Consider the following 16,456-nt stretch of genomic DNA (forward strand, 5'->3'; position numbering starts at 1 on the left):
TGTCATTGGGTAGTATTCAGAGATACACATATGCATAGGCATAGAGAAAAAAATTATAAACAATGGATCCAAAAAGGGAAAGGTTTTTCTCCAGCACTGCCTCTCCTGTTACGGTTCCTGCTGTTGTGAATGGTTGCTGTACCTATCATGTATACGCATGAGCCTGGTATAAAAACTGTGCAGGCTGTTCCTCTTGCATTTCAAAATCTTTTGGCTCACCTGTTTATAATTCTTTTCACTCCTTTGTGTTTATGACTATGTGTGTGTTTATTTGACAACTGAGAACACACTTAATGCATTTGATGAAGTGGGCTCTGGTCCACCAAAGCATATGCCACCATGAATGTTTAGGCTTTGATATGCCCAAAGATGTAAAATTTTCAGAACTTTTAAGCCATTGCGAGAGCAGGGAGTATTTTCCCAGTTTTTTAGGAGCGAGGTGAGGTGGGAATAGCATAAAACACATTCTTTATAACTTAGATGGCATACAGAATTGTACTATTTATGGCATATTTATGAAGTTTAAAAGAATAAATGCTTTACGGTGTCATCTGAAGTAGAGTTGCTCCCTTCTAAGCCCATTGACTTACTCCATTTAGGATGGCAGTGTTAATTTTATACAAGCAAAATTGTGACTATACACAATATCTGTGGGGGGCGGAGCAGGGAGTGGAAAAGAGGGAGAGATGGAGGGACGGAGGGAGAATGCTGCAAATTGCTGTATCCTGTTTCCTTTGTATGCACACACTAGAATGTGCATACAACCTTGGATAGGGAAAACTGTGCATTTACAGTTTTATGCATTTCATGTAGCCAATAGCTGTTCTTTAACAAGATTAAAGGTTGGAAGGCCCATTCCAATATACATAATTAAGTACAGATTTGCATTTTGTCAATAATAAATGTTAACTTCTTGATCACGCATGTCACATGATGAGTTGTTGTTAATGGAGCATGTGTTAATGGCAGCACACTGTGCCCACATTTCAAAATAGCATAGCAACTCCTCTCATCTTCCCTGGAACCTTGTTTGGACTCTGCTTCTGCGAAGTCATCTTGCAAACTTGGACACAGGTGTCAGAAATTAGAACATAGTCCTTGATTTCTAAAAAGAAAGATGCTGGAGTTTGTGCCTTTCTGCAGATCATGTATCTGACCTAAAAATATTTCCTAGAAAATCCTACAGATGTGGTTGTTCTTTGGAACAAGACCGTCTCCTCCTCCTTCTCCACCCCTCCACCCCCATGGCTCCACCTCCCATGTGTCATTCAACCAGACTTTGGGTTTAAGCCTGAGTGCAAATTAAATCTCCATTTTATGGCTGGGAAAGTGCTACAGTTTATTCAAAGTTTGAAAGTCTTGAAAGAAAACAGTGGCTTGATTCAGAGGTAATAGATTGCCCCTATGTGGCCAAGTCTGAGGGCTCCTCAAGCTCTGCCTCCCCTCCAGATGTGGCTAGCTTAATTGGAAATTTCAACTTTTGTGGTAAATCACAGCTTACCATTACACTTGAACAGACATGCTATGGTTTTTACTGCAAACCAGAATGCTTTTCCTTGTTGGCTATCTAGGGGTATCTGGTTAGGCCTGGTGGGAAGTAGACTGCTAGAACAGGGCTGTTCTTATGTCTTTATTATTCCAATCTGAGAATAAATTGCGATTTGAAATACTTGGCTGCACTGGGAAGGCCAGCCCAAACCACAGTTTGGGTGGGATACTATGATTTGTCTCTAAACTGAAAATATCTTGAAGGCTTTGCGTGAGGGGGAGGGTGGAGGAAAGTAGACAAGAGGGAAAATGTGAACCCAAGGACCATCTGTCCCTCTCAGTTTGGTCACATAACAGCAAATTAGAATTTGCCATTGGTTGTCTGTTCCAAGGAGACCTATTGTTCACCACCGTCTGTGTTCTTTCTATAATTTGGTGAGGCAACAATAGTTGGGAGGCATTCTAAATGACACCCCAGCGGGCATAGCATTCTGGATGATTGATCAGATCTGATTAGTGTGATTTGATCAGTGACAGTAGTCCATTCAGACTCCTGAAGATATTCTGAGGTACAAATCCATGTTCTTCATAAACGTAACAGCATGTCAGGTTTGCCATTATCCTGTCTCCAACAGAGCTGTCATTTGATATATGCTTTCTGAACAATAAAGAGGGAGAGTACAATTTAAAGAAGAGAGCAAACACAGAAAGGAGCAAACAAAGGCAGGTGAAGTCAATCACATGGGGCATTGCTGTTTCTGAAAATATGTTATTTACAGGGTAGTTTGAGCAAATAGTGAGTAGGATCAGACTGCTGTTTACTTGAAGGAGCTGAATGCAAGCAGCGGGGCAGCCAGGTAATTTTAGACGCAGGACTTTCTTGCTTGGAGCCTGCCAAACATTTCTGCGACGTCCTTGCCTCCCCACACATCTGCTGCAGCCCCAAATGCCTGCTGGAATGCTGCGCCTGGAGGGCAGGGGGGGGGGGTGTCAGACATTTGATGTAGGACCCAGCCCAATGATTTTATGTAGCCCCCTCCCACACACAAATAATGTGTAATACCTCACTTACTTCAAATGCAAAGCAGAACGTGAACATTCAACAATAACTTCTACTACCAAGGAACTCCATGCTAAATTGTAACCCAGTTTAGGGAATACATGATGAGCATTTCTGCTAAAATACAATAGCACAGAACTTGCTAAAAATGCAGAGAATCAGCAGGATTTACTTCCAAGTAAATCCTTGGAAGTATGCAAGTAAACATGCATAAGAGCCAGGGTTTTTTGCCATCAAGTTGCAGCTGATGTACAGCACTCTCATAGGGTTTTCAAGGCAAGATACGAACAGAGGCGGTTTGCCGTTGCTTGCCTCTGTGTAGCAACCCTGGGCTTCTTGTGGTCTCCCATCCTAGTACTAACCAAGGCTGACCCTGCTTAGCTTCTGAGATCAAGAAGCAGTGGTAAAATAACCAGTTTGAGACCAGCTGAATGTAATTAACTAGTAAGGTAGCTTTTGGATTTCACAGAACTGCTCTCAGACTCCATGTTGAACAAACAGGCGCTCTGCACAATGGTCAAGGCTAAATTCGGCCGAGGAAGTATAAAGCTAACATTTTATTATTTTAATTTTAAATCGTAAGGATAAATCCAGTTACAAAAGAAAACTTACTATTGCAAATAGGACTTCCATGCATGTGTCTGGTGAAATCAAAACTTATCCACAGCATACACTATGTGATATATGCTGCATAACCAGCAATAGCATCTTGAAGGGGTACAATATCAGCTTGCAGCTTGATATATATTCATCCTGAGAGAGAACTTGAATGATCAGCTGCCTAAGTGATTTATAGGGCACGGCCTGTGGCTCAGTAGTAGAGCTTCTGCTTGGCATGTAGAAGGTCCTAAGTTCAATCCTCAGCATCTCCAGGTAAAAGGACCGAGCGGTAGGTGATGAGAAAGATCAGGACCCTGGAGAACTGCCACCACTCTGAGTAGACCCGGATAGACCAAATCAGTATTAAGGCAGCTATCTGTTGCTGGACCAGACAGCCTCAGACTTCAAGAGGGTGCGGGAGGGTTAAATATTTAAATGTTCTACTTTATAAAATGCTCCTTGCTTCATCTCCCTGACAAGCTAGTTTTGAACATGCATGGAATACTGGGGGTGGTTGATTAAATATTCTGCTTGCAGTCTGGAGGTGCTGTAGTCAAGCAGCAATTATCTCAATTTCCTTCCCACCCAAGGAGCTAGCTCAGGGCTGCATAGATGGTTGTTCCTGTCACCCCCACCCATTTTAACAGGGTTGTTGTGAGTATTAGATAGGCCAGTGTCTTTCAGCTTAATTTGTCTCCTGCCACTGTGGAAGAGCCACTTAAGTTGGAGGAAGGCTCCTTAGGCTGGAGGAAGCATTCGAAGTGGACTGAGTGGAATGGTAGGATACAGGCCAGTGACTGAGCCAAGTCCAGCTTCATGACCAAGTGGGGATTTTAACCCATATGCCCCCAATCCTACTCCAACACTGTGCCACACCACATGACTGGCTCATCAAACAATGCTGCGGATTGTGTGCCTTGCCTCTAAACTTTCTTTTCTTGATGACGGAATTGGGTCCAATTATTGTGGAAATGCATTTGTTATTCAGCTATAACAGAACATTAGCGCAAATGTTTAGGAATGAGAGGCAGGTACTGCCAATATGCAGATACTGCTTCCTGGGGGAAAAATACACAGTTCCCTCTACATTTTTTCCCAAATCGGCTGACACTCATCCTGCTTCCATAATGTCCTTTATTACATGGGATAGATTTATTTTTAATAATAGTTTCTGGTTTTTTTCACTTGTCATTTGTCTTAAGAGGGATAGGTTTTGATCCAAATGGGAAGTTATTCAACTGTAGGGCTGTTTTGTATCTACTCTAAGCTTTGGTTCTTGTCCTTTTCAGTCCTACTATACGTGAGAAAAGAGGCTGACGAAGTGTTTGATGCTTTGATGTTGAAGTCCCCCACTGTAAAAGGACTCATGGAGGCGGTAAGTGTCTGCAGTCCCTATCTCATGTATCTTTCACACCATTCAAAAACACAAGCTTTTGTACTCTTGCCTTTGCTGGAAGAAGCGCAGGATACCAAATAAATGAACATTTTATAGTTTCCTTGTGTGTGTGTGTGTGTGTGTGTGTGTGGTCAGGGGGATGTGTTCATGTAAATGGAGCTCTTTTCCCAGTTTGGCCCAAAATCATGCTTAGGATAGTTTGAGTCTTTGAGAGAAAATCTTCCACTACCCCCCACTCCTAGATGCTGCTGGCTTAGGTTTTACACATGGCTGTGTGCCCAGCTGAGCAGTGACTAACATAAGCAGCCAAAAAAGGGTCATTTGAAAAAGTGATGAGGCTCCTAGTCTACGTTTGGAAGAAGTACAGAGCCCATTAATATGGTGAGATGAGCAGTAGTTATATGGAGGGGAACTATCCTCCTCCAAGCAGTCTTCACAGTATCAGACATAGAGCAATCATACCAATATTAGAAGCAGCATTAAGTTGCAGATATTCCACGTGCCCACTTTGTTACCCAGATGTGTCTCCTTGCGAGTAGAGGGACTTAGCAAACAAGGAGAAGGCTGAGTGAGAAGTGGTAACGAGTGGGATTCTCCACCAACTTTACCAGGTCCCCTCCCCGAGGACTCTAACGAGACGTGCGTTCTTTCCAAAACAAAGATGATTTTTATTGAAGAGGAAAAGTCTCACACAGATAGCTAAATGTATGAATCACACACTCAAGAGTCCTAGAGAATAACAGAATGGAAATGGGGAATAGTCATAGGCTTTTGGGTGATAATTACCTATCAGAGGAGCAGAGAAGTCTGCAGAGAAGGAAGTGCATGACTTGCGGGTTCTGAGGGTGTGGCACGTGGACCCAAGGAGGTGCGCACACACTTTGGTTGCGCCAAACCCCAAATATGTATAGGGCAAAATGGACCGTGGGGCAGTTTTGTCCTTGAATGAAGAACCTTGATGTTTGTCTCCTAAGATGGACAAAAGGCTTAAGCGACTTTGATCAGTATTCCGGGAAATGACAAAGGAAGCGATTGATTATTCCAGTACCGGGCAATAAAACTGTAGTTTACATTAAGCATCTCCAGGTATGGGTGATTTTGAAATTTAGATTAAGTATTCATAGGACTAAAACTTTTCCAGAGATGGTTGATGGCTCTCAATTGCCGGACAGGATTATCTTATCAAAGGGGAAGCAGTGTCCAAGGGGTATCGAAATGGAAATCACTCAGGCGCCTTCCTTGTTCGAGGATCTTGCATGTCCGCAGCTGGGGAGGCAGAAGCCAAACCTGTCTAATCCCTCGGCATTATTTGCATTTCAGTTCTCCCAGTTGGGAGCTAGCAATGCCTTATTCTGTTGAGGGGCAGGCTACTGCAGCTTGCAGAGCATGTAAGACTTATGATCAAGCACTTCTTAGACGGCAGAGAGTTAGGCTGACTGCTTACCGTTTCTCCATACACATACACTATGCGTCACTCAAGAAGGGGATACAAGAGGCCAAACAGGCAGGAGAGTTTACCAGAGGCTTGTATGTATTTATTATTCATTCATTTATTATTTATTATTTATTATTTATTTGTATTTATTTACTTAATTTTATTTATACCCCGCCTTTCTCCCCAATGGGGATCCAAAGTAGTTTACATCTTCCTCCTCTCCTTCATTTTATCCTCACAACAACCTAGTGAAGTAGGTTAGGCAGAGAGTGTGTGACTGGCCCAGGGTCACCCACTGAGCTTCCATGGCAGAGAGGGGATTCGAACCTGGTTCTCCCAGATCCTAGTCCAACACTCCAACTACTACACCACACTGTATCCGAGCAGGTATAAGGAACTGTCTGAATCCTGGGCCAGGGTTCCCAAGCACCTGGGCAGCCAATAAATACAAAGATTAGGGGTAAGATCCATATAACATCATGGTGGAGGTGGGAGGGTTGGCCGCTCCGCAAGTAGAAGGAGTTTACCCAAATCAAATGTGTACACTGCAGGGTTCAAAGTGACCATCCAAACACAGGGTAGTTTTGAGCAGACATCAGTTCTGCAGGCAACTGAAAGCAGAACTAAATTCAACCAGCCCCTGTACTCACTGTACACATCAAAGCCAAGCAGGCATGACTTAGGGACAGATTGTGGTTCCTGGTGTAGGACCAGAAGGGTGAATGAAAACAAAAAATTCTTTTTTTCCTGGACTTGGAGAAAGGGGAGGGGGATGCAGGTGAACTAACAGATAACGCTGTTGATAAACTGCAGGAGAGGAAGAGTCATGGGAATACTTCCAAATAAGGAAGGAGCTAGCTCAGTTAGAATGCAGAACATTTAGTAGAGAGAGTGAATGTGGGCTTTAGTTCTTTTTAAGGCTTGAGAGTTAAAGCAGCCAGAGCCTTTATATTACTATGCTCTTGACCAGGGGCGGTGCCAGTGTTTCTGGCACCCACGGCTGCCCCTACGCGTGCACGCCCCCCAGACTGCGTGATGATGTCACTGTGTGTGATGTCATCACGCAGCAAGCTGGCCCCATTGGCTGGCTGGCGGCTGGGATGGCGTGGGGAGGCTGCCTGCACTCCCAGTCGGGTGCGGCAGGTGGCTGGGGAGGTTCCGCACGCTGCCCCAGACACCTGCCACGCCTGGCCCGTGGCTGCTGTGCCCGGCCGGGGGCGTGTATTGGTGGCGGCAGCGGCGGCATGGGGTGGGAGGGCTGGCAGGCTGCAGCAGCTGTTGACCAGGCACACCAGCTCTGCGGCACGTGCCCCTGCCCCCAGCGCCCCCTTCAGCACCTCAGCACTCGAGGCAGGGGCCGGACCTGCCTCAGTGGGCGCACCGGCCCTGCTCTTGACTCATTACTGAGAGGTCCTGGTCATTGTTTCAAGGGCTAGGGAATGGAAGAGGGTGCTTTCTCTCTCAAGCTGCCATTGTCCCTGATGGGCATAAGGAAATTGTGCAGTATTCTACCTGAACCTGTTATTCATCTAGGGAACCAAATTTTTTTTCAGAGTATAAGCTTTCGAAAGTCAAAGCTCCCTTCTTCAGATACCAGGATAAGTTGTTTGTAGTGGATTCTTTCTTTTCAGTCCCTTAGGCATAACGCCCAGTCTTCTGCATTTGGTAAGAAGGATAATATCAGATTGTACCTGTGCAAGGTTTTTTTGTGAGGTTGATAGATTTCCGCTCCATATGGCTGAATGTGGTGCTGTCCATGAAGATAGTTTCAGGTAGGTAGCCATGTTTCCCTGCATTAGAACAGCAGGATTTGAATCCAGTAGCACCTTTGAGACCAACCAGATTTTCAGGGTGTCAGCTTTCAAAACTCTATAAACTGCCTTCTCCAGATGGGAGAAGGAGGGAGATGGTATCTGAAGAAGGGAGCTGCGACTTCTGCTGCATGCACATATCTTACTGGCAGTTTTTCTGGATTCGAATTCTTACCATTCTTACCTCTTTTAGCCTCACAGCAACCCTATTTAAAATGCATTAGAAACTTTTCTTATCTAAAAGGCAGGCAGGATCTGACTGCAGTGTTATCTGTAGGTCACCAAGCCAGGACATGTTCCGTAGTGCTGATTTATTAAAACTTATTCCTGAGGAACACACATCTTTAAACGTAAAAAATGAGAGTGGGGAACGATCTAATTTTGTAACAGACAAGAAATATTGCAGAACTTTACTAACCTTCCTTTGTTGCACTGGCAATGTGCTCATCCTTTATTACCTTTCAACTGTAGGCTGCTGGTTTTGGCCAAGAATAATTACGGTGTTTAACTTTTATGGGCTCACTTTCTCAGATGAAGGAGCTGGTTTTGGTTTCTGACAAAGCGAGAGTGTTTTTTCTTCCCTATCCTTTGCAAGCCAGAGGGGAACTTTCTTTTTATTTCAACCTAGTAGCCCAGCAGGCTTGAAGAGCTTGGTCTTTTTAGCACTGAGGGTCTTAAGACTTGGGAAATGTACAGTGCAATCCTAAACAGTTATACCCATCTAAGTCCATTGAAGTCAGTGAGTTTAGGATTTAACTCTGTTTAGGACTGCATTGTTAAATTCCAGTGTTTCTTGATTGGCTTGTCAACAGAGTAGCAAGGCGATTGCTGTGTACGTTCTACACATTTAAAAACATATTGAAATTCTGCCCTAAGGAAAACTGAAGTTGGTAACCTGTGTAGATTAAGCACAGTAAGGAAAACTGTGTGGAGCTGCTTATTTGTATAATTTGTGCAGCTTTTGCTAGTAACAAGACTAGGAAAACGGTTTTGCTGGCCTCCCTGAATGGCCCCCAGAAATCTTCCCTATCCCCTTTCAGAGACCTATTTACACATGCAACAGGTAGGAGAAGATGGAGGAGTAGAAAGGGCTGAATTCCTTCAAATTGCAGGTGAAGGGAATGGCATTTTTGAATACTTCCTTATGTAGAAAACTCCCTGCAAATAGAAAATCTACTCAGACCCGCTGGATTATGAGGACATCATCCAATGGCAGCAGCAGACTCTGAGCAAGCAAAGAGATCAGAGGACAGGAAGGGCAATGGGGGGAGGCTTCCTGGGAAAGTTCCAGAGACACTCACAGTCCAGAAGTTCCAGAGGCACCATCTGTCAACTGAGACCGTTGCAGGAAATGCATTTTAACGGCATGCAAAAGTCTATTAGTATACTGTGTTCTCTGTTCTTATATGGTCAATTCTGACTGGTTTTCTTCATCTCCATACTTATTCCCCTAAGAACATACGAAGAGCCTGCTGGATCAGTCCAGTGGTCCATTTGGTCTAGCATCCTGCTTCACTCAGTGGCCAGCTAGTTGCACTGGAGGGCAAATAGGACACCTATTGCTTCTTCCCAGTTCTGGTATTCAGACTTTTGCTGCCTCTAGATATTGAGGCTCCCTTCAGTCACCATGACTAGTAGCCATTGATGGACCCTCTCTTCCATAAATCTGTCTAACCTCCTTCTAAAGCTATCTGTGCTTGTGGCCGTCACTATCTCCACTAGCAGTGAATTCTACAGTTTAATTACTCATTGAATAAAGAAGTATTTCCCTTTGTCTGTTCTGAACCTGTTTCCCAGCAATTTAATTGGATGCCCCTGACTTCTAGGCTTATGGGAGAGGGAGAAAAAACTCCACTTGGTAATGCATGCCAGGAGAGATAGCAAAGAAGTTCTGAGAACAGGAAAAAGATCAGTTTTGGGTTTCTTTGTATTGGCAAATGTTCCTGGATTCATAGATAGTGTGATTTTTAGCCTGAAACCATTTATTCTATCATGCATACTTATTTTTTCAAAATATGAGTCCAAAGTGAACTACTGGTCTTACAGTTTCACAACTGAAACATAGATATAAACCATTAAAATAAATATTGAAATAAAAGGGAAGCCCGTTGAAGGATTAAACACATACCATGTTTCTATATTTACACATCTAGGTGTGGAAGGAGAATCATAAACACAGACTGTACCCTGAGTCTTGACCTATAGATTCTAATATGGAAGAGGGTTCTGTGTGTGTGCTTCTAAACATGAAGATCTTTTTCTTTCTGTTCATCTCCCCCAGATTCATGGACCATATAATTGGTGCTGTCCTCTCTGACAGTGCTGATCACCTGTGGAAACAGGAAGGGGGAAATGAAGCTGCTGGGATTCAGACCCCACTAGCAAACATAGGAACCATACTGGCTGAGAGGAAAGCACCAATCATGTGTTGAGGGGGAGGGCGGTGAATGGGGGAGTTTTGCTCATGCAGTAGCATGCACCAAGTCTGTCCTTGCCTTCAACAAACTCTGCATTGGAGCCAGAAGCCCCGGATTATGTTTGTATTTCCCCTTTTCTTCTTTGTGGACTCTCATCAAGAAGTGCAGTAAGTATATGGAACCCTGCTTCTGAGCATGCATTGCTCTTGCTGGAGCAGAGCACCTGAATATGTACTTTTGTCTGCTTCAAAGGGACTCGATGTAGTTTAGAACACAGAAATTCCCCAGTACATGAGAAACGATTTTATTATTTATTTTATTTAACCTGCTTTCTTCCATACAAGATGACTCCAATGCGGTTTACAACATGCAAACCATTAAAGACAATCAAATTTCACATATATGAAATATAAACATATTATACTTGCTGTTAACAAACTAGTTCAAAATGCAGAACAGGTGGCAACAGGTCTGCCCTTGGTGGAACAGTCTCTCCCCAAGCAAGCAGGCACTCTTTTCTTGAGGGGACATGATGAATCCATGTAGAAAGAGCACCCTTTCCCATTTATGTTTTCATAATCTGCACCGCGAGCTTTACACTGGTGCCTTGAACCACCCCCCCCAACTTCCTTTGACGTTCACTGCATATTAATCCAGACATTATTTTAGCTGATATTAAAATATCAGGAACATCATGTGCACATTATTACACAAATGAACATTTAACTATTTTACACTTTTAAAAGAATATACACTTGAGATTGGCCATACTATACTTTTTAAACTTAGTACTCATGTTTTCTAACTCAGAAGTGCATACATACTCAAAGGAAGTTTCAGTGTTTACAAATTGCACATTTTTTAATTGTTTATCACATTCTAATCTGTGGCCTCTCTCAAATTTTTCATTATATTTGATTATATTTTTTTCATATATAAAGATTCTTCTCCCTTTTATAATCATTTCCCAAAAGAACAGTAAGTTTATCTTTCAAATTATGCTTTTCCTGGAGCAAAATGCACCTTAGAGAATACATTTGTGGTGCCAGGAGGTTTCATAGGCAACTTGATCAGATATTTTTAGAAGGACTGAGCACATGAACAATTCAAAAAGCACTCTGATGGCCTCAGTATTAAACATCTCATCCCTGCAGTACAGCTGAAAAAGAGACATTTAATTTTTTGCAGAGCAGGATCTTCTCTAATCATTATTAGTGAACTTAAAAATGCAATAAGATTTAATTATGGATTCCAGTTCTGAAATCTTCTATTCCATCTTCCTACTAAAGTCATAGACATTTGTCCAAGGAAACCGAAACATTCAAAGACTGGATTCTTTGTGGTTCTTTAAAAAAACTTAATATAAGAATTATGCAAAGAATAAAAAAGTCACTAATAATATATAAAATGCTTGTGACTTACTAGAGAGAGTATCAGAATGGTTAATAGACTTTCACATTACCTTTTAGGTTGTTGAAATTTTGTATCCATATTGGCCAAGAAGTGCCAATTACTAGAAAATTCTGAAAATTGGATAATTCACCTAGACCATTCGCAATTGCGAATTGCCCCAGAAGACTGTATGGTGACTCACAGCACCTGATTTACTTCTGATTTCCACACATTCCCCTATTAAAAATAAAAATTCAATTGTGGAACTCCATTAATGAGCAAGCCAATATTTTCATGTCAGAGATTTTCACCTTTCTTTTGCAAAGATTGTACCATTTATAATCCAGTAAGGTAAACTAGACTGAGACTTGGAAGAGTAGCTGTGGGGGAACTAGAAAAGATCCTTAAAGATAAAGATGTCTTTCTGGGGACCAAGATCAAGATAATCCAAACTATTTTGGATCTAGTCTTTGTGTAATTGTATCTTTATGTTGTGTCTTGTTTTTATTGTATAAAACACTTAATAATAAAATAATCCAAACTATGGTATTCCCCATTACTATGTATGGGTGTGAAAGTTGGGCAGTGAAGACAGCTGACAGGTTGAAAATTTATTCATTTGAAATGTTATGCTGAAGGAGAGTTGCAGATATCATAAATAACCAAAAAGACAAATAAGTGGGTTCTGGATCAAATCAAGCCTGAATTCTCCCTAGAAGCTAAAATGACAAAACGGAGGCTATCGTACTTTGGTCACATCATGAAAAGACAAGATTCTTTGGGAAAGTCAATAATGCTAGGAAAGTGGAAGGCAGTAGGAAAAGAGGAAGACCTAAAATGAGATGGCTTGACTCAGTAAAAGAAGCCATGTCCTCCAGTTTCAGGATCTGAGCAAGTCTGTTAATGATAGGATGTTTTGGATGTCTTTCATTCATAGGGTTGCCACAGTTTGGAAGCAAATTAATGGTACATAACACACACACAAGCTAAACTAAGAGTCTCTCTACACGACACCTCTTACATGAGGACGCTCAAGTGAAGGGAGAGGCAATGTTAGCCAGGAAACATAGTTTAAAAAGACAGAGTGGAAGGCTCTGTCAATTTCCCCTCTCTATGAGCCAGCAAAGATCACTCCTCAGAGGGTTTGTTAATTTCCTCTTCACCTCCCAGAAAGGGAGGTGAAATTGATAGAGCCTAAGTCAGAGTCAGTGGGTTGTCAGCCTTCTGTGGGCGTGTCTTTGGAAGGGGCATTTATTGTCTTCTGTTTTCCTTTTTCCTTGTCCTAGTTCTGAGTCGCAGGGAAAAGATGTGAAGTAAACTCCAGTTAGTTGTTTGCATTTGCCATGGATGCCTTAACTGGGAACAGCCTGGAAACAGCTTTTCTATTGGGTTAAGGTCATGAAAAACTCATTAGGTTTACTTGGTGGGTGAAATGAAACTTTTTCTAATGTTCAGAAAATTCCTGTTACTTCACGTATTCTTGGGTACTGGCAACAAACCTCGGATCGGATTAAAGGCCTTTAGGAGATATGTATGTTCAAAGCACTGCTCAGCTTTACTGAAACAAATGTGATCGTTTGGGCAAAAAGTTTCACTCTAAGGGAATGAGCAGTGAATGGTTCCTATGCAACAGTGTGCCAGGGTGGACTTTAGTTCTAAGTCTAGGGTCTGAGAGCCCTAGGTTCAAATCCTCACTCTGCTGTTGTCTTCCTCTTTTTCTTCTTCCTTGTAACTTTATGATACGAAAATTGAGAAATATTGACTTTTAAAAATCTGAGACTTGGAAGTATATATCACAAACGTATAGGTAGGGAAGCTACTAATTTTTTATAGGCTAGTAACTGTAATTAACATTTGCAAGGCTGGGATAGTCATACATTTCTTCTTCAAAATGTGGAATATGTACATCCAAAAAGGTTTATCATAATCCCTGAAAATCACCAATGTGCTACACACAAAGTCCAAAATACTAAGATAACAAATGTGTGTTTGTGTACACACACACACACACACACACACACACACACACACTAGGTAAAGGAGTGTTGGGAGATCTCCCAACATTCCATTACCTACATATAGATATAGATATGTATCTCCCAACATTCCATTATGTAGTAGGGAGAAAGGAAAACAGTTTATAGTTATGAACACATTGTTTTGTGGGGAGCCCACTGCAACTAAAGCTAAAATAAGTTTTAAAATATCTTACTTCAGTATATTAACTCATTTTTCAATGTATGTGATCCTTTAATCCTTTCCAGGTCTGTAATTCAATTGTGTTGTAACTCAATTCTGACCTGTAAAGGAAAAAGACATTTGCTTTGATATATTTCCGTATCCTTTTGCCAAGGACAATCTGTGACAAACAAGTCTCTCTTGACATTTAAAAAGTTTCTTATATGTTACTTTACTAAAATTAGGAAGAAAGAGATTTTCAAAAGAAATGCAGTAATGGTCCTGAAATTAAGACTTTAGTGATCTATTGTATATTATGCAATAACGTTATTTGTTCCAGATCTTGATAAATATGGATGAATGATATAGCATTAACTATATGAGAAAATGATCTTAAGAATACTGACAATGGGGAGAGGGAAAGAGAAGCAAAATGGTTAAAAAATGGTTGTATAATAGAGATGGGCACGAAATGGGGAAAATGAAATGAGTGTTTCGTGTTTTGTCACATTCCACAAATCACGAATTATGAACTTTCACGAAATTGTCCTGTTTCATGAAACGATTCATTAATTTCGTGATTCGTCAGAATCCAGGGCACTTCAATGGCCCCCTTCATACCCAGAGATGCCAAACTCACAGGGAGACTTCATCAGGCTCTTCTCCACCCACTCTCACCCAATAAGCCAGCAAGAACTAATGCTCTAAATAAGAATATAAGCAAAGAAAATTAAAGAAAAAAAGGTAGGCCTCAGTCAAGCTAGGCCCCAGAGCCAGGCAATGCCCTGAGACTGGGGTTCGGTGAGGTGGAGGAAAGAAGGCATCCTCACCCAATGACCTTCCCAGCAAGGCCAAGAGCTGAAAATAAGAAAGAAGCTTTTCAGTCTCTTTTAAAGGAGCAGCAAATCCAGCCAAAAGCTCCCAGTTCTACTCTCTCCAAATCCCAGCAACAGGCCCTCCCTCTCCCTCTGTCTACTGGAACTGAAAAGCTCGAGGCAGAGAGCTGTACCTTATGTAAGAAATGCTCACATAGAGCAGAACAGGAGATCTCTGGTTGGCAGACAGACCTGCCTAACAGGGTTTGGAGGGATGAGATTGGTGTTCCCATGGCTATAGAAGGCACATCTCCTCAGCTGTCTAGGGGATTAACCCCTTTGCTCCTTGCTGTATAGGGCAGAATGGAAGCTCTCCAGTTGGCAGGGAGAACTGCCTATCAAGGTTATGTGGGCTAAGATTGGAGTTTCCAATGGCAACAAAAGGTCTGCAGACATTCCAGGCCTCTGTTGCCTAGAGAATTAATGGAACGGTGCCAGCCTGTCTGGCATCACGAATCATTCATGAATTGAACAAATCAGCCCCCAAAAGTTGTGAATTTCGTGAAAACCACGGCCCGATGAAATGTGTTTCACGAAACACGAATCGGCCCGATTCATCACGAAATTTGATTAGTATTTCTATTCATCCCCATGTCTATTGTGTAGTTTTTCTTTTGTTTTGCAAAACGTATCCCAGGCACCTTTATTGGTCCAGACTCAAATCTATAAATAGGCATCATGAGATTTCACACACTCACACAAAACCACTGCAGTTTTTTAATGAACGAGTTGTAATTTGTCTCCTTGGCCATATCTGTTTGAACTACCCAAGGAAGCTGGGCTGTGTACTTAGGATCCAAATTGTTCCCCAGTTCTCTAATACGCTTTAGCTTCTGCTTCAGTCTTATGTGCATGTTTTATTTTTGTGAAACATTTGGTTGTTTTTAGATTTTTCTTTGTGAGAGACTATGTTGTGTAATCACATGCACAGGGCTTTCCTTTAGCATCCCTATAAATCCCTCTGAGGAACGCAGGGATGTTTCTCTTTGTGTGCAAAGGATTGGATCCAGTGATCCATGGATGCAAGGACCACAAATCTTTCCTGCATCTGAAGAAGGGAGCTCTGACTCTCGAAAGCTTATACCTGAACATCTTGTTGGTCTATAAGGTGCCACTGGACTGAAATCTTTCCTGCAGTCCCTTCCCCCCATCAGCCCTTTCCAGCCCCAGGACAGTTTATTCCCAGGGCCTCAGGACCAGTACAGGGACCCATAAGGGTTGGGAGGCTGTAGAGGGAAGAGGGAAATCACCCTCTCCTTCTTCTTACATTAGCTAAGTCATGTTGATGGTAGAGGCAGAAGGAACCCAGGAGCCAAATGCTGTGTCCAAGCATTTGCACACGTCTATGACGTCTATCGGGATTCTCAAGCTCAACTGTCTGTTTGAACAAACAGGTTTGGCTTACAAATGTTTGGCTCCTGTTTTCATCACTCTGGCAACAGACAGCCAGGGATGGTGGCTGAACCTTTGTGAGTAGATTGTTCTCATGATTGTTCACACTTTGGCATGCTGCCTTTAAAGTCCTGCGAATAGTCTGTACTTTATCGTCTTCTGTTAGCCATGCTCGTTAATTGAATATGGTAACGCTGCACTAGATATCTTTCTTCCTTTTTGTGAAACCTTCAATTGTTTGCTTTTAAAAATATATTTCAGATTTCTGAGAAGTATGGCCTTCCAGCTGAAAAGATTACAAAGCTTTACAAGAAGAGTAAAAAGGGGTAAGGTATTGGAACATTTGGTTCACACTTGCTTTTTAACTGGGCTGTGCTAGCATGGATCTTGCTGGGAAACTCACTATGAATAT

General features: G+C 42.1%; 1 protein-coding gene across 2 annotated transcripts in view; it reads left to right on the top strand.

Moving 5' to 3' along the window:
* GRHL2 (grainyhead like transcription factor 2) overlaps positions 1–16,456 on the top strand; it is a 107,076-nt gene that overhangs the window by 83,799 nt on the left and 6,821 nt on the right. For both annotated transcript variants that reach the window (XM_054985743.1, XM_054985742.1), the window contains exons 14-15: positions 4,438–4,523; positions 16,306–16,370. In XM_054985743.1, coding sequence (XP_054841718.1) covers positions 4,438–4,523; positions 16,306–16,370 — 151 coding nt within the window. The remainder of the gene's footprint in view (positions 1–4,437; positions 4,524–16,305; positions 16,371–16,456) is intronic.

This window comes from Eublepharis macularius, chromosome 7 (genome assembly GCF_028583425.1).
Source record: "Eublepharis macularius isolate TG4126 chromosome 7, MPM_Emac_v1.0, whole genome shotgun sequence".
NCBI lineage: Eukaryota > Metazoa > Chordata > Lepidosauria > Squamata > Eublepharidae > Eublepharis > Eublepharis macularius.